The 17,755-nt window shown below is 33.6% G+C and overlaps 5 protein-coding genes and 2 pseudogenes across 7 annotated transcripts; 1 reads left to right on the forward strand and 6 right to left on the reverse strand.

Annotated features, from left to right (window-relative positions):
- Nucleotides 1-109: 109 nt before the first annotated feature.
- ATPP2-B3 lies at nucleotides 110-1,523 on the reverse strand (annotated as a pseudogene). Its single transcript has one exon.
- Nucleotides 1,524-2,488: 965 nt separating this feature from the next.
- Nucleotides 2,489-3,437, reverse strand: PP2-B4 (phloem protein 2-B4; the record flags this gene model as incomplete). The annotated part of the gene is made up of 2 exons (NM_126286.1): nucleotides 2,489-2,725; nucleotides 3,240-3,437. 2 exons carry the CDS (start codon nucleotides 3,435-3,437, stop codon nucleotides 2,489-2,491), a joined length of 435 nt encoding a protein of 144 aa, NP_178334.1.
- Nucleotides 3,438-6,450: 3,013 nt separating this feature from the next.
- On the forward strand, nucleotides 6,451-7,359 carry AT2G02290 (Haloacid dehalogenase-like hydrolase (HAD) superfamily protein; the record flags this gene model as incomplete). Its single annotated transcript, NM_126287.1, has 1 exon — nucleotides 6,451-7,359. The coding sequence occupies one exon, from the start codon at nucleotides 6,451-6,453 to the stop codon at nucleotides 7,357-7,359; it is 909 nt and encodes a 302-aa protein (NP_178335.1).
- Nucleotides 7,360-8,179: 820 nt separating this feature from the next.
- Nucleotides 8,180-9,917, reverse strand: PP2-B5 (phloem protein 2-B5). The gene is made up of 3 exons (NM_126288.3): nucleotides 9,479-9,917; nucleotides 9,071-9,189; nucleotides 8,180-8,949 (listed from the first exon to the last, which is right to left on the reverse strand). The coding sequence occupies exons 1-3, from the start codon at nucleotides 9,821-9,823 to the stop codon at nucleotides 8,559-8,561; spliced, it is 855 nt and encodes a 284-aa protein (NP_178336.1). The 5' UTR covers nucleotides 9,824-9,917; the 3' UTR covers nucleotides 8,180-8,558.
- A 666-nt stretch (nucleotides 9,918-10,583) lies between these two features.
- PP2-B6 (phloem protein 2-B6) lies at nucleotides 10,584-12,281 on the reverse strand. The gene is made up of 3 exons (NM_126289.2): nucleotides 11,754-12,281; nucleotides 11,494-11,612; nucleotides 10,584-11,186 (listed from the first exon to the last, which is right to left on the reverse strand). The coding sequence occupies exons 1-3, from the start codon at nucleotides 12,126-12,128 to the stop codon at nucleotides 10,757-10,759; spliced, it is 924 nt and encodes a 307-aa protein (NP_178337.1). The 5' UTR covers nucleotides 12,129-12,281; the 3' UTR covers nucleotides 10,584-10,756.
- A 144-nt stretch (nucleotides 12,282-12,425) lies between these two features.
- Nucleotides 12,426-13,841, reverse strand: PP2-B7 (phloem protein 2-B7). Its single transcript, NM_126290.2, has 3 exons — nucleotides 13,459-13,841; nucleotides 13,101-13,213; nucleotides 12,426-13,008 (listed from the first exon to the last, which is right to left on the reverse strand). Exons 1-3 carry the CDS (start codon nucleotides 13,816-13,818, stop codon nucleotides 12,558-12,560), a joined length of 924 nt encoding a protein of 307 aa, NP_178338.1. The 5' UTR covers nucleotides 13,819-13,841; the 3' UTR covers nucleotides 12,426-12,557.
- A 1,881-nt stretch (nucleotides 13,842-15,722) lies between these two features.
- AT2G02330 lies at nucleotides 15,723-16,590 on the reverse strand (annotated as a pseudogene). Its single transcript has one exon.
- Nucleotides 16,591-17,755: the final 1,165 nt, after the last annotated feature.

Below are 17,755 nucleotides of genomic sequence, written 5' to 3' on the forward strand. Positions count from 1 at the left end.
ATTACAATAAAAAAACCTTAAGATATTTACAATACAATTTTTTTTTTTCACTTGCTTATACATTAAACTGAAGCAACCAAACATATACCAGAATCATCGAAACCAAGTATCAGTTTACATGCTTTTTCGTAGGGCGGAATTCGATACCTTGAATGACCAAACCACTTTTCCAATAAGAATTCTCATCAATAACACTTACTTCAACATCACCACAACTTGTTTCATTGAAGAACTCACCAAGCTCAGCTTCCATCCATTTATCTTCTCTTTTCTCTGGTCTCGTTACATATTCTCTCTCATACTTAAGATCCGTAGGCCCAACAAAGCGTACGAATCTTGGAAAAGGTTCTAGTGTCACTCCGGGATATAGATCATTTGTCTTGAACACAATGTAAACTGAGTAACGAGTTCTAGGAGATAGGTATTTAGTACTCAATCTACCACAAACCTCAAACCAAGAGTCGTAGAGAAGCTCTGGTACTTCTTCAAACCTGCATGCAACATTTTTTCCCATCTTCATCGTCATCATCAACAGAACGAGTGAATACAACACAATCTAGCTAGCTAATGGATAAAGGGAGTACCTAGCTTCAGAAATCGAAGTCCATCGTCAAAACTGAGGACTATTAACCCATGAGATCACCATTCCCTTTGGTGATAACATGATACACTTTTCTCCACTCGTTTTGTCTAACCAGAAGCTCTTTGATTTTCGGAAAAAGGAAGATATATAACTCAACATACTTACAAAATATTGAATTGATGCATGAAATTAGAACTTCACAATCACACCATTGCTTGATGAAGCCAATTTGATGACGTGGAGATGAAATGAAGTATAAACATATGAATTGAAACAATCCGTTGCTATCCAATCATATATCAAGGAACCCATTAGACTTTTTCCTTAGAGATAGGACTATAGGAGTAACTTCCACGTTTACCATTTTTCGTTTAATTTGTCAATTTAAGAAAGTGAAATAACAAGGAATAAAACATAGCTAATTATCTACAAAATTGATGTTGTCTTAAGATTTTTGATTGGGACCTAATATTGCTCCATTGTATCAAGAATTATAGAATATTGTAAAATAAGGTTTTGCATTAGATCCTTGTAATTGCCATAATTATCTAACAAAACTCGATGATCCAACCCAAAAAATTAAATTGAACCTAAGATTAATCAATATTCTCCAATAGTATTAACACATGGAACTTTTTTCTTATGATACATATATACATACCTTTTTGCCACCTTCAATTAGAAGAGGAACACGGCAGAGAGAGAAACAGAGCTCCTTCTTCGACAAGAAAACTCGCGACTCGGGAACCAGAGAGGAATAATCCAGCGGAAGAAACTTCTCCCATACGCTATCGGATTGGACTGCCGATTCAAAGGCTTTCGAAACCGAAGCAGCAAAACACGCATCCCGTGGAGTAGTAAAAGAGATTATATTGGAGATGCAATTCTCCGGCAAGCCATCAAACGGTGACGGCCTGGGAACGATCTCTCCTTGCGCCATTGGTGCCTTTTTCAAATTGTGACCTAATAGTCTCTTTCTAGTTTCTAAGGTGGCCTATATATACATTCAAGGGTCTTTTCTTTTATGTGTTCAACGTTCACGCGGCAAGTGTTTTAACTAAATTACTTGTTGTTTTAAGTTTTAAAAAACCCTAGTATATTACTCTTGGCTTTGGTTTGCAAATTGAACATATGTTAAATAAATGGTCAATCATATAAAAAAGGTCTATAAAATAGACAATTGGCTCTCTTTTTATTTTTTAAAATAGTCACATGATAAGATTATAGTTTTGGATGGACATGTGCATCATCTCCTCCAGCACAGGTATAGAGCAGGACGTGTCTATGATGAATGACATATATATAATTTAATCAGTTGTATCACCACCAACAGTATTCAACGGTTTGTTTTAACCATATTGTTATTAAGAATAATTGGATTTGAAAACTATACTAGGATATATAATTTCTTTCAGGAAAATGGTCAATCATATTTAAAAAAAGTAGGTTTATAAAATAGGCAATTGGCTCTCTTTTAAAAGTAGTTATAATAAGATTTTATTTCTAGAATTCTAATGAATGAATGACATTTATATAGTTTAATCAGTTTTATCACCACCAACAGAAACCATTATTCAACGGCCTGTTTTAACCATATTATTATTCCCTAATTAACCATTTACAGCATCGCAATGCGAAACCTAAAAATCATCAAAACTATTGTAGGTTCTCCCTCTCTTTTTAGTTTTTTTTTTTGAAATTGTCCATATGTGGAAATAGAATAGTCCTTATTCTCTCTTTTAATTGATTTTTCTCATGAGAGAATCTTAAAACCTCAAAATCTAAAATCTAAAATCACAAAAGTTACAATAAAACAAAAATTATATTCATGTTTTTAGTACTTGCTTAAGATGGAAGATTGATACAAACAACAGAACAATCAAAGCTCCCTTCCATGGTACTACATTATGGGCTTTTCGTAGGGCGGATATCAATTCCTTGAATGATCAAACCACACTTCCAATAAGCATAATCAATATCGATAACACTCAACACAATTTCATCACAATCCAATAATCCTCCTCCTTCAGCGAAGAATTCCCCAAACTCTGTCGCCATCCACCCATCTTCCCCCTCCTCAAGTTTTATTAAGTGGGTGATTGGTTTGTCTGTAAATGTAGATTTATTGCTGTAGAATTTTTGCTATAAGTGTGATGATTGTAGTTGTAGGTTTTATTACTGTAGAAATTAGGTTGTAGATTTTATTAATATAATATTATTATTTAAAGAAAATGGTTGTAGAAATAATATTTCAGTTGTATGTATTTTTAAACAAAAAACAATATTGGTAAATTATACTTATGTATTATATAATAGAATTCACAAATATCAATTTAATTTATATATATATATATATATTAAAAAAACAATATGAGTTATATATATGTCATAAAGTAGATATTTACCTACTAATTTTATCCATAAAACTAAATTTAATATATATATATATATATATATGAAAATTATAGTAATGTTTTTTAAAAAAATGAAAAAATAAAATGAAAAGAAAAAGAGAAAAAGGTAAAGACCTTCTTAAGACCATAAAATTGTGTTTTGTAAAAACTTGTACTTACTAACAAAATAATTTATAAAATATTATTTGGGATGTGGAAAAAAAAAAGTTACAGCATGATTGTTTCAATTTTGGGGCTGTAACTTTTTTAGAAGCTTTAAATTTTTTTTTACAACCCAACCAATCATTCCCTAGATCCTTTCTTTCCCACCTTTTGGCTTTGGGAGTTCCATGTCCAATAAATCCAACTCCAATGTGTTTAAAGCCATGAAATCTATATATTGTCTTGTACACAATGTAAGCCGAGTAACGAGTTTTTTGAGATAGGATTTGAGTATTCATCACACCACATATTTTGAATGGAACTTCAACGAGAAGCTCTCGTACTTGATCAAACCTTCACAATCCATTGAATGCATTATTATCAGAATGATTCCATATCAATCAAATGTAACGAAAAAAGGAAGTACCTAGATTCATGAATTGAGATCCATTGACAAAAATAAGGACTAAGAGCAGGTCCAATGGAGGGTTTTAAAGGGCTCTAGAACAAAAGACTCTTCCCATTTAAGTCCAAAATTAAATCAAAATTATATTAAATTAGAAGAAACGTTCCTAAATTTAGAGATTTTTGTGAAGCTAAAGTAACTTGACGTGTCACGGCCTGATTGGTCGTGAGTTTGAGAAAACAATTGTTTTTCTGATATCTGTGAAATCAATTGATCTTCAACACCCATCGATTGATCATCAAATCCGAAGAGAACGACTAATTGGGTCTCTTATTTCATCCACCGTGATCATCAAATCGGTTAACAATTGATTTTTTTTTTAAGAGACCCAATTTAAGATTCCACCATTGGAAACCCAAAAATACAAGGACCCATCATAATCTCTAAACTATACAAATTCTCAAAATTTATTACTATAAAATTTTAAAAAGACTCTTTCAAAGGCTTACCATTGAAGATGCTCTTAAATGTGATCTCTAGTTGCGTCGCTGATAACATGACACATCTCTTCCCGCTCTCTTCATCTAAGCAGACACTCTTTGATTTTCTTTTTTTAAATGCAAAGCTTCAATAACCATATTTAATTCAATAACAACATTAATTTTAAAACTCAATAAGTCAATAATTTTTAAATTAAAGTAAAATTTTCATTTCAAATACACTATATTAAAAATTATAAAAATCAATAGTGTTTAAGAATTAAATTTAATCAAAAGAATCATAAATCCGTTTTATTTTCTCATATTTAATTGGCTGTCAACACCTATGTCTTCGTGTTTTGTTTCATACTTTTCATATTTCTTCTTGTCATCTTAATTATCAATTTTCTTTTGATCATTATCATCATTACTTTCACCATTCGCTCTTTTTCGTTATAGTCTTCATCTTCATCTTCATCTTCCTCTTTATCTTTTTTCACTTTCTTCCTCATCCTCTCCATATTATTATATGTAAAATATTCGTTATTATGTTGTTAAAAATAGAGGAAGAAATTTAAATTTACTAACCTTAACCAAAAATAGTTCAATAAGCATGTGAATTAACTATCAAAACAACTTAATTCATTTCACCCTCTGAACTCGAAATTTGAACCCTTAGTTCTCACATCTCCCAAATACTCTACCAAATTTTAGAATATTCCGAGTACGTTGGATGTTTATTTGTTGTCTTCACATATTTATTCAGATATGAAACTTTAAAAGAAATCTTCTCAAATCTGTTGAAGAAATTGTTTAAATCTATATCCAACCATAAAAACCTAGTTAGAAAAAAAAAAGATGAGATCGTGCGCTAAATAATCAAAGGATGTTATGTGAAACTATAAGGCTTATAGTTTCAAGGCCTCATTGCATTTAATAAGTACTAGATTGATAACCCGTGTTTTACCCGAGGTCCTATGTTTCGATATATTTTTTTTCTAAATTTTTAAACTATATTATTAATTTAGAATGAAGATTTTATTTTAGTATTGAGTATAATGTTTTGGATTGTTAGTTTAGTGTTTGAGTTGAATGTTGTATATTAATTTTGAATAGTAATATGTGTGTTAAGTTTTGAGTAAGTATTTTAATTAAATGGATAAATTTTATTCTTAAACATTTGAATTTCTATTTAAAATTATGTGTAAATTTTAATTCTAGATTTTTTTTCTTATGATACCCAAAAAATCACTCTTGTTTTTCTTTTGGTAATAGAAATAGTTAAGGCACTGAGGGAAGTCGGAGTATAACGTCTTCTTTCCAAAATTGTATTCGAAGATCTTCTCAAGAGTGAACCGCCACCAACGTCGTATCAATTAGAGGCCTTCTCAAGAGTGAACCGCCACCAATGCTGGATTGGGTAACCGAAAGCTGAAAACTCACAAGTAGTCACAACATGTGACAGCCCTAAGAACCTTACTACATGTTGTGGTTTCGGGCTTGGGGATTATGAGTTTTGGCCTACAATCTTCTGATATTCAAAAAAAAAAAAAAAAAAAACATAATAATGGGCTCTTAGATAAAAGATAGCATAAAGACGAAAAAAGGCAAAATAGAGGTATTCTCTATGGTCTTAGCAGAAATCTTACCTGAAGACGCTAAACCCAACATCAAGTTTGCCTTCAAGCTGATCCATTTCTCATCCAAAATATTTCGTTCGCTTAAATACGTAACTTTTCAAAGATCCTTCACCTCCACAACACACAGATATGTCTCTAAAACCTGTGGACAATTTAGAAAATGTCACTTGTGGTAGAATACGCAGAGGCTTCAAACCAAACCTGCAGCTTATAAACCAAAACATGCAATTTCTCAACCAAAATCTGTGCCATAGTTCACCAAAACCTGCAATATATAACTTAGAAAGCCAAAATCTGAAATTTCTCAAACCAAAACACTTTACACAAAATAGTACAAAAAGGAAGGGTAGTCAAAGACAAAACAGCAAGGAAACTAAACATATGGACTTACAATCATATATACAGAACTTGGAGCCAAGGTAAGAGGAATAGCAACAGAGGTGATCTTGTCCATTGGTCTTTGTAGACTCATAAAACAAACAGAGATCCTTGTCATATGCAGAAACTCAAACAACCGATAAAGATAGGAAACTGAGGGTATATTGATCGTTTCCAATGACGAGGATGGGCCTTTTGGCCCGTCGAGAGCGACGGTGCTTTCGCAGAAAAAAGGAAATTTCTATTGATTCGCCACTCTCTTCTCCTATATAAACCTCAATTACCAAAGCCAGATTTCAAAAAAATTCGCAGCTTTCTAATTTCACTCTTTGCTCTCTAGGGTTTGCAACTCAAAAAAAAGTCTAGGTTTTTGACTCGATTTCATAAGCTTTTCAGGTGATTCGAAAACATGTCTCTAGTTGAAAACCTTTCTCTTGAGCCACAACCCAAAAGACGTAAGATCGATCCAGAGGTCAAAGAGTCTCCGTCTCGTAACTGCAGTCACTGGTTCGTCCGCAATAAAGTCTGTGCCTCTTGCAATACAATAGTGGACAATTACCAAGGCAGATCTTTCGATTACCTCTACACAGGGATTCAGATGAGTAATGAAGCTTTAGGTTTTACAAAACGGCTCATCTCTCAAACCTCTTGGCTTGAAGACAAGAAGCTTCACTTAGTACTTGACTTGGACCACACGCTTGTTCACACCATTAAAGTTTCACAGCTTTCTGAATCTGAAAAGTATATAACAGAAGAAGTGGAATCGAGGAAAGATCTACGGAGATTCAACACTGGGTTTCCTGAAGAATCTTTGATAAAGCTGAGATCTTTTGTTCACCAGTTTCTGAAAGAATGTAACGAGATGTTCTCTTTGTATGTTTACACAAAGGGTGGTTATGACTATGCTCAGCTCGTGTTGGAGATGATTGATCCGGATAAGATTTACTTTGGCAATCGGGTTATAACGAGAAGAGAGAGTCCTGGTTTTAAGACGCTTGATCTTGTGTTGGCTGATGAGCGTGGAATTGTGGTTGTTGATGATAAGAGTAGTGTTTGGCCTCATGACAAGAAAAACTTGCTACAGATTGCTAGGTACAAGTATTTTGGAGATCAGTCTTGTTTGTTGTCAGAATGTAAGAAGAAGATAGATGAGAGTGATGAGAAAGGACCATTGAACACTGCTTTGAGATTCCTCATGGATGTTCACGAAGAATTCTTCTGTGACTGGTCGAGAAAAGACTTGGATTCTGTGGATGTCAGGCCTTTGCTAAAGGAGATTTCTTTGAGATGGAAGCGTAAAGCAGACGGTGTGGTTTGAAATCAAAGTGATGATTCATTGTTTATGTTTCTATGTGTTTGTTTATTATTTTAGATATTGATTTGCAGCTATTGTAATGTGATGAGACTTTTGATTCAGATTCAATCTATAATGTTTTATTGATGATGTATTAAGGTTCTTCTGGATGGTACTTACAGAAACTTACTCACAATAAGGATGTTGTTAGTTCTAACAATATTTAGTGAGACAAGAAACATGTAATGAGATAAGAACTTGAAATTGAAAGGTGACTCCACTCTAGACTCTCACTCAACTTCCCAAAAGGCCAAAAGAGAAAGAGCACCTTTGTGTTTCATCCTTGATACAATCATTAATGATGTTTGTGTTTAATTCCCTCAATGTATGTGACATGAAACATCTCTAATTTGGAAACAGTCCTTGTCCTGTAACAGTGACAGACGAGTGAACAACAAACATGGATAGTCTTATAGACATGAAACAGCCTTAGCAACAACTTTCTGTTGGAGGTTATTTCTTTCCATAAGGATCTCAATTATCAGCAAAACCTTTGTACATGCATGATTCAATCACTTATTCAATTCAGTAGGTTTTAAATTGCTTATGTTGTAACCATGTTGTCTTAATTGAGTGAACAATATATTCATCTATTGTTATATGGTATCGAACCTTTCATGTATGAAAAAAGGGATTGTGTCACTGTAGCAGTCGTTTTGTAACAAACAAGAATAAGAAACATAAACTAGATACCTTATCCCACTAATTACTGTTGGATTAGTGAAGGACTTTTGATAAATATGAAACAGAGAGACTTGACGAGAGAGACAGAAACAGAGTTATGAAATTACACTGAAACTTCTTATTATTGAAAAACTGAAAATGTGTTACAAACAAAGACAACGTGTTTTTATAGTATTCAATAGACACGACCAAACAACACTAAGAACAAGAGTTGCAACTCTTCTCTTCTAACTATTAACATAACTACCCTTAAGGCAAGACACAATTCTTAATCTATAAACTTTTACTAACCTTTCTAAATAAAACAAGCGACCAAACTCAATTACTCTAAATCACATAAACCTTTACCCTATAACAAAATTAGTCCAGTTGTTGTAATGTAACAAAAACAGTTCAGTTGTTTTTCTCAAAAAGATTACAACAAAAACATAACCGAAAATCATAATAGCGTTCTTCCACTACAGTAAACTGGTATCAGTTTACCGACTATCCTTTGGCCGGAATTCAATGCCTTCAATAATCAAACCACTCTTCATATTCATATGAGGGTAGCGAGCAACGTCTACAACACTCACCTCAATTAGATTGAAACCTATTAATCCTCCTTCATTGTAAAAATCCCCAATCTTTGCCTCCATCCACCCATCTTGCCTCTTCTTCGAATCAAAACGTATGAATGTCTTAGACATTCCATGTCTCTGAAATCCAACTCCAGCTTGTATGGGAGAAGTTTGAAAGCCATTAAAATGAGATGTTTTTGTGTACACAATGTAAGCTGAGTAATGAGTTCCTGGAGATATGATTCGAGTATTCAACACACCACGTATATCGAAAGAATCTATATTGAGAAGTTCTGGTACTTCATCAAACCTGCATTACACAATTCGTGCAGCATATTAGTAAAGCTTCATAATTCATCTTACACAGTTCGTGCAACATACCTTTTTTTTGCACCCATAATCAAAATAAGTCATTAAGAAGAAGGAGTTACCTAGATTCTGGAATTGAGATCCATTTCCAATACTTAGGATTTACTACCCGACTGATCAAGAGTTTCTTTGCAGATAACATTACACACTTCTTTCCACTCGCTTTATCTAATCTGAAACTCTATAATTTTAACGGAGAGAACAAAAAAAAAACTCAAAAGTAAGAAATGTTAAACAATGCATGAATTAGAACTGAAATCATACATTTTAAACAAACAAGATAACATTAAAAATAATATAAGAGATTAAGACCCAATACAACTAGTTTTAGTAGAATGAAATAGACTTAGTACAATTACACCAAAATTGCTCCATCATTAAATAAGTTTATTCAAATCCCTGTTGCCATAATTCTCTAACAGAATCCATACATAAATTCCAATTACTGTATAAGGATATATAAAATATACCATTTTGCCATTGTGGTTTGGAAACGGATCGCAAAGAGCGAAATAGAGTTCCTTCTTTGAAGAGAAAACTCGCGATTTTGGAAGCAGAGATACATAATCCGGCGGTGGTAGAAACTTCTCCCATACGCTATCGGAATTGAACTGCAAGCCAAAGCTTTTCGAAACCAAAGCAGCAAGGAACGCGTCCCGTGGAGTACTTGTAAAAGAGCTTATGATAGCTAAGCAATCGTCTGGCAAGTCATCGAAAGATGCCGAAGAACCATTGATAAATTCAGTGAGAATCTCCCAACAACCACAAAATTCTGCGCCTTTCCCTCTTGTGTCAACGCCATGTTTTTGGCCCATTCGATAGTTTTCTTCCTCTGCAAGCTGAGACTTTCAAGAAATAGTCTCAGCTGCTAAATGTTTTAAAAAGAAAGACTCGTTGTAATGTCGTCCACTCGTTAACGAAACTATCATTCTTTGCGTCAGTGTGCACGTTTGATGTTCGTTTTGGTATTTGGAAATATTCTAACTAACAAATCATGTTATATAATTTAGTCAGATTAGTATATAATTAAGATCATCGTGATATAAATTAATTATCTATATAGCCGACTTCTCATGTCTATCTAATAAATTCGATCTATAATAAAGTCCATAAATGATATATGAACGTACAAACTTTGACTTTTTTACGAATTTTGTTCACTTGAACATTAACTTTTAACAAAATAAAGAAAAAAGAGAGAATCATGATGAACAATTGAACATCATAATCAAAAACCCAAATCCAGTATTGTTACAAGGTTTCCACGATATACAACAAATTTATAACTTACGTAGACATTATAGTCATACAAAAACATAACCAGAATTTACAATCCAAAAACTTGATTACAAAATGTTTTTCCAAGATATACAACAGTATTTTTAACTTAGTCATGTAACTCATACCAAAACAACGTAAGCTGCGTAATGAGTTCCATTTACAAGAAGGGAAGACAAGCTGGTCTGGCTACAGGTAAGTCATTGCTTCTCCCTAAACTAAACCTATTGTTGAAACTCAACAATATCTACCTCTTACACCGTTAAAATTTGATGGTTTCTATTTTAACGTCATTCTGCTTTTCAGTGCAAATATTTAGGTCCAGTTTTAAAGGACATAAATAGTATTTACTTGAGCTGATTCACTTTCTGATTCACAAAGTATATTTCATTTTTTTCAAATAGACAACATAAACATAACCTGAATTCACCAAACCGTTTTTCCACTATAGTAAACCGAGAACACTTAATTTACTGACAATCCTTTGGCCGGAATTCAATTCCTTCAATCATCACACCACACTTCAAATTAGGTGAAGTAACGTCTACAATACTCACTTCAACTTCATCAAAACCCATTAATCCTCCATCATTGAAGAAATCCCCAATCTCTGCCTCCATCCACCCATCTCCCCTCTTCTTTGATTTCATTAGCTTCTTCTTTGGCCACTCTTTGGTTTTATCGGTAGACTCGTCAAAGCATATGAATTGTTTAGGCATTTCTTGGCCTTTAAATCCTACACCAACTTGTATAGGCAAATCTCGTAAGCCATGACGTTCATCTTTTATCTTGTACACAATGTAAACTGAATAATGAGTTCCTAGGGATAAGATTTGGGTACTCATACTACCACCCATCTGGAAAGAACGATTATTGAGAAGCTCTGGTACCTTTTCAAAACTGCATAACACATTTGAGCAACATTTTTTCAATCATATGTTCATGAATTGGAAATATAAATCCGAAATACGCAATATAATGACATCTATATACATATTTTTATTATGTACTAAATGATTGATCGTCAATTCGTCATTATAGTAATGTATTGTCTTAAAATTTTATTTATATTTTGAAACAATAAAGCCAATTGATTTACAACTAAATTTCGGTTCGTTTCAAGTTCAAGCATTTCGATTTAGTTATGCTCAGTGTTTTTTTATATAATAAAAAGGAGTCATTACAATCGAATTTAAGTAATAAATACCTAGATTCACAAAGTTCAATCCATTGCCAATACTCAGGATTATTCCCTCCTGTGATCCACAGTTCCTTTGCAGCTAACAGTACACACTTTTTCCCACTTGCCGTCTCTAACCAAAAGCTCTTTTATTTTCAAAAAGAAAGAAAAAAATCTCAAACGATCAATCTGAATAGATAGTTTCCCACTTGAAGGCAAGAGACAGGTCATTATTCTCAAAATGTAGAAACAAAGTGTAAAACTGATAAATGGACAAATATAAATACCTTTTTGCCATCCTCAACTAGAACAGGATCGTAGCAAAGAGTGAAATAGAGGTCCTTCTTCGATGAGAAAACTCGCCACGGAGGAATCAGGGATTCATACTCCGACGGAAGAAACTTCTCCCATATACTATCACACTGGACCGCATGTGCGAAGGATTTTGAAACTGAAGCGGAGACACACACGTCCCGTGGACTTGTAAAAGAGATTATGTTGGAGATGCAATCCTCCGGCAAGTCATCAAACGGCGAATGACCGGGTACGATCTCTCCCCCGCCTCCACCGATAGATTCCACGTCGTGTTTTTGCACCTTGGATGAGGAACCGAGAACTTGTCTGATTTTTTGTCTAGAGTCAACGCCGAGTTTTTGTCCCATTGTTGCTTCTACCTGTAATGTTTTTCTTCGTTTAGATTCGAAGATAAGAATTTAAAGACTCGTCGAAAGTCGTCTCCGACGCTAAATACCTATAAGAAAAAGCCGTGCACACGTATTGAAACTGCCCTTCTTTGGCCATTAAGTCAACGCCCGTGTTTTCGTTTTCCTCACAAGTCACGTTCCATGTGTTTCATGCGTTTTTCTTTGTTTGTAAACATTTGTTTAATGTGTTTAATGTCGGTTCAATATTTTTTGACAACATCTTCTACTCTTATAGCAAAGGTAAAACTTAATTTTCGCAAAACAATTTATTTATTATACCACACTCAACCGAAAACACTCTTTCATAAATTGGAGTTTAACTCTTTACTTCGTTGTAAAACTAATTGACAATAATACCGGTTCATCAGGTAAAAGGGAGTTTAATTTCTAGGGCATTTCATTACCGGGTTTTTTCGTAGGACGGATTTCAATTCCTTGAATAATCAAGCCACGTTTCGTATTGCGCTGAGTAGTCTCTGAAACACTCATCTCAATTTCATCATTATTCCTAAATGCTCCTTCATTAAAGAATTCCCCAATCTCTATCTCCATCCACCCATCTTCTCTCCTCTCGGGATTCACTAGGTTCTTCCTTGTAAGAAACTGCCACTCCATAGCCTCATGAAAGCATACATATCTTCTACAAGATTCACTTAATTCATGTCCCACCATTCTAACTACAGCTTCCATGGCCACATACGCAAAGCCATAACATATATCCGCTTTCAAGAACACAATGTAAACCGAGTAACGAGTTCTTGGTGATAGAAAACGAGTATTCGTTCTGCATCGAATCTCGAACCAACGTGTTGTGAGAAGCTCTGGTACTGTTTCCAACCTACACATGAGCAACATATTTTTATCATTACCATCATCTTTTGAACCAAGTCATTACAACCGAACTAAAAAAAAATCATGAAAAATTGGTACCAAGCTGATACAGGGTTTGTAATCCATTTCCAAGTGTGATGAGTGGAAAGGTTCAAAGCTGAAGCTGATAACATCATACACCTCTTCCCAGTCGCCTTTTCTATCCACAAGTCCTAATTTGGAATAAACCAAAATAATCATTTATTTATTATTTCAATGATTTGATTAAAGTCATTAAAATTTTTGTAAATTAGATACCCATAACACTCCCTAGAATTCAAATAGCAGCACGAATTTGAACTTAAATCCTTCATCAAATTGCTCCAAATTAGCATAAATTTTTTGAGTTAAGCTCGAATCTCATTCTCGTTGCCATAATTCAATACAAAATTTTCATTTTATAATTAGATAGATATACCTTTTTGCTAACGTTGATTAAAACAGATTCGTCGCAAAGAGCGAAAAAGAGCTCCTTCTTCGATGAAAAATGTTGCGATCGAGATAACAAAGATTCATACTCTGGTGGAATAAACTTCTCCCACACTATATCGGATTGGACAGCAGATTCAAAGGTTTTTGAAACCAAAGCGAAAACACATGCGTCTCGAGGACTTGTGAAAGAGATTATGAGGGAGATACATTCTTCCGGTAAATCACCCAAAGACAACGGCTCAGTAACGCCTTGGCTTTGTTGGTCGGAAGCTGAGAGTCTAAGAGTCTTCTTAACTCGTTGTAGAATTTTACGAAAATGCACATGCATGCACCTTGTTTTGGTCATTATCGTCTCTCACAGGAGTCGTTGGTTTCGGACTTTTTTGGTTTGGAAACATTGTTACACACAACCCCAAATTATAAAGAGTCAAGTAAGATAGGCGTTTTGGATGAACCGTGTTGCGGTTGGCAATAATAGTCCCTTTTTTATATAATATAGTCTTGACTCGTTATGCTAACAAATAGAAGAATGAAAAATGAAAAGGTGAAAGCAACTCTTCTTTTCTATTTGAACTTTCCGAGGAAAAAACACAACACGCAAAAAAAATAAAAATTAAAACCTTTTGAACAACCAAAATGTTCCAAGATAGTGGAAACCTTTTGAGTTAATAAGTTTAAATCACATCATTTGAAGCCATAATTCTCTAGCAGAAGCTGATTATTTATAGATTGCAGTTAGAACTTAGAATACGAGACATTTCATCACTAAGGAATTCCACATCAGAAATAATTAAGATGAGTCATAAAGATATTATATAAATAACATGTACTAATCTACCCACCATCCATTGTTTGTTTTGAAGCTATTAGCCTAACAACTATTCTATAAACCTTACTAACAAAGTTCAAAGCTTATGGACAGACAAATATATATATACGTAACTTTTTGCCACTTTCGATTAGGAAATTATCACAGAGAGAGCTCCTTCTTTTAATGAGTGTCAGTATATGCACGAACAATAGAGTTTTAGATCATCGAAACACATTTTTTATTTGTCGAATTTGTTCGTGTGAGAATCATGAACATTACATTCGAGAACATTATGGTCCAACAAGTTGATTCTATTACAAGATGTTTTTTCAAGATATAAAACAATGTTTTCACTTATATCAGCATTAGCCATTTTTTTTTTTTTTTTGATATACCCTATCGGCTGATCCGGTTAGCTTTGGTAGGAACGCACCGAAGTGATACAGAGTGGACTTCTCCCGATCCAGGTAGAATTGGACCACCACACTGCCTGGTCCGAGTTTGGAATGCCTTCCGACTAATGTCAGAGGGTAGTCAGGCCACCTGCATTTCTGACTACCAGGTAAACCAATTGGGCCAAAGCCCAACTGACAGACTTTCCAAACAAATGTGATTTTGTTTCCAGGAAGAATCGAAACAAAATGTGATTTTATTAGCCATTTATACTAATAGCAAAACATAACAGGAATCATACACCAATATGGCAACATCCTTTATATACTAGAAGAACAAAGTTATAACTTATCTTATAACACACAGTTGAACAAACTTTTAGCAGTTGGAATTTACCTCTTCATTCCACGGCATAAGCAGTTGACAATAATACCAATAGATGAGTGGTTACTCTGGTAAAAACCAGCGTTAAGTTCTCGGTATTTCAGTACTGGATTTTTGTAGGACGGATTTCAATTCCTTGAATGATCAAGCCACATTTCCAATAAGGCTGCTCAGGACACTCTAAAGCACTCATCTCAATTTCATCACTATTGCCTAATCCTCCTTCATTGAAGAATTCTCCAAGCTCTATCTCCATCCACACATCTTTTCTTCTCCTCCTTCCCCTACCTTTTCTTGGAAACTCATCAAAGCATATAGATCTTCTAGAAGGTTCATGTCCCACCACTCCAACTACAACCTCTATGGCCAGATCTCCAAAGCCAAAATAATTTTCCGTAATCTTGAACACAATGTAGACTAAGTAACAAGTTCTTGGAGATAGGTCACGAGTATTCATTCTGCCATGGATCCCAAACTCACGTACTTTTAGAAGCTCTACTATATTTTCAAACCTGCTTAAACCACTAGGAAAAATATATTTAACATCACTTATTTTGCATATTTGTATCAGTTATAATTGATGCAAATGACTTCACTTATATAATGACCCTGAAAGTGGTACATATTTTGCATTGGTTCAAATAATTATTTGCATCGTTTATTATAATTTTAATGTTAATTTTGCAATTAGTCAGTATAAATAATAACGGTTATAATAAGTGATGTTAAGTGTTTGCATAAATTATAAATAATTAATGTTAAATTTAATAAACCTATATTTAATTATTTTTAAAAATAAGTAAAAATTTAATTTCATTAATTAATATGAAAAAACAACAATTAAAATTTGTTTTGGATAATAGTTGCTTATTAAATTTTATAATTTTTTAATTTACCACAAAAAAGTCAGTATATATTAAAAAATTATGAAATTTGGTATGAGCGTGCCAAAACAGGATATCACGCGGCTGGATTACTAAAGAACAACCAATACTAAAGAACAGCCGAACAAACTAGCACAAATATAATGGAAAAGGGTACCTAGATTCATGATATGGTCTCCACTCACAATAGCGAGGAGAAACTCCCTTCAAATTGAGAGGCTCATCACTGATAACATGATACACCTCTTACCACTTGCTCTCTCTATCCAAAAGCTCTTTCATTTTTGAAAAAATGTTAAACAAAATTAGTTAAGAAAATCATAGATATTCAAAAGTAGCACGAGTTAGAACATTTTCTTGTCGCCATAATTCTGTAAACAAATTGCAAAACTGATGGATATATATATACCTTTTCGCCATCGTCAATTAGAAGAGAGTTGTGGCATAAATCGAAAAAGAGCTCCTTCTTGGATGTATAATACTGCGATCCACGAACCATAGATGGATACTCCGGTGGAATAAACTTCTCCCATGCAATATTTGAGTTGGCTGCCGATTCAAAGGTTTTAGAAACCAAAGCAACAACGCATGCGTCTCGAGGACTTGTGAACGAGATTATGAGAGAGATGCAGACCTCCGGTAATGAATCGAACGGCGAAAACTCCGAAACGCCGTGACTTTTTTCGGAAGCTAAGAAAAGTTTGAGAGTCTTAAGTCGTTCTACAAATTTATGAAAATGACCTTTGATTGCCAACAATGCGCGCGTCTCTTGCACGTTCCTTGTTTTGTTCATTGTAGTCTTTCAGTTTCAGGATACGTTTGGTTTTGGATTTGGTTTAGAAAAATTCTGACTAACGTACAAACTCAATTTATATAGGGTCAATTCACGTAGGTCTTAAGACGTTAAAATTATATAGTCTCACACGTTAACATGAACACTTTTTGGTCTTAGTCATGTGTTAGTAGTCATTTAGTCTTCGTTAGTTTTTTTTTTTCTCTTCGCTAGGTTTTTGTTTTTATATCGTCAGTGAGGCTTAGATAATAAGATATTCAAATTATTATCGGAACAATATATTCAAACAAGATTGTACGTCCTTTAAAGAAACATCGTTGTGGTTGTATAATGGCCAACTACAGTGGCGGATCGAGAACATCTTTTAACCTAGGGTATAATTATATAAACTAAATTTAATTAAAAATATATAGTACTACTTAAACAAAACAATTTACAATACAAAAAAAAATTCTACAAATGCATCATATGTTCTTCCTTATTTCTGAACTTTTTCATCACTTTGTTAAACAATTTTGTTTCACTAAGACTTACTAAACAATGGTTTAGAAATTGATCACAAATTCGGTTATTTAAAGTAGTTTTCACATTTTTTATTACATAGAAGCATTTTTAACATATTAGAAATCAATAATACAGTAATCGAAAAACTGTTTTTCCACATTTAATAAAAAAAATTGAAAAGAAAGAGCTAACAAATACAAAAGGAAAAGCAAACTCTTTAGTTGACTCTGGAATTTTCTACAAACAAAAACAGAAAACACGTTTGGACATTTTTGAACCATATCACCAACATTACCGACTTATATTATTGTAATAAATGTGATTTAAATTAAAGTCGACATTAGAGTTTTAGATGATCAAAACACTATGTTTTTAGTATCGAATTTTGTTCATCAAAGAATCATGTACATTATAATCACAAACATTACAACCACAAATATCTCTGCCTTTGCCTCTAGAGTCTTGCTTGAGTCAAAGAAAAGACTCAAAACCGTGTTTTGTCTCTACAAGCGTC

Source organism: Arabidopsis thaliana, chromosome 2, assembly GCF_000001735.4.
Source record: "Arabidopsis thaliana chromosome 2, partial sequence".
Classification (NCBI taxonomy): domain Eukaryota; kingdom Viridiplantae; phylum Streptophyta; class Magnoliopsida; order Brassicales; family Brassicaceae; genus Arabidopsis; species Arabidopsis thaliana.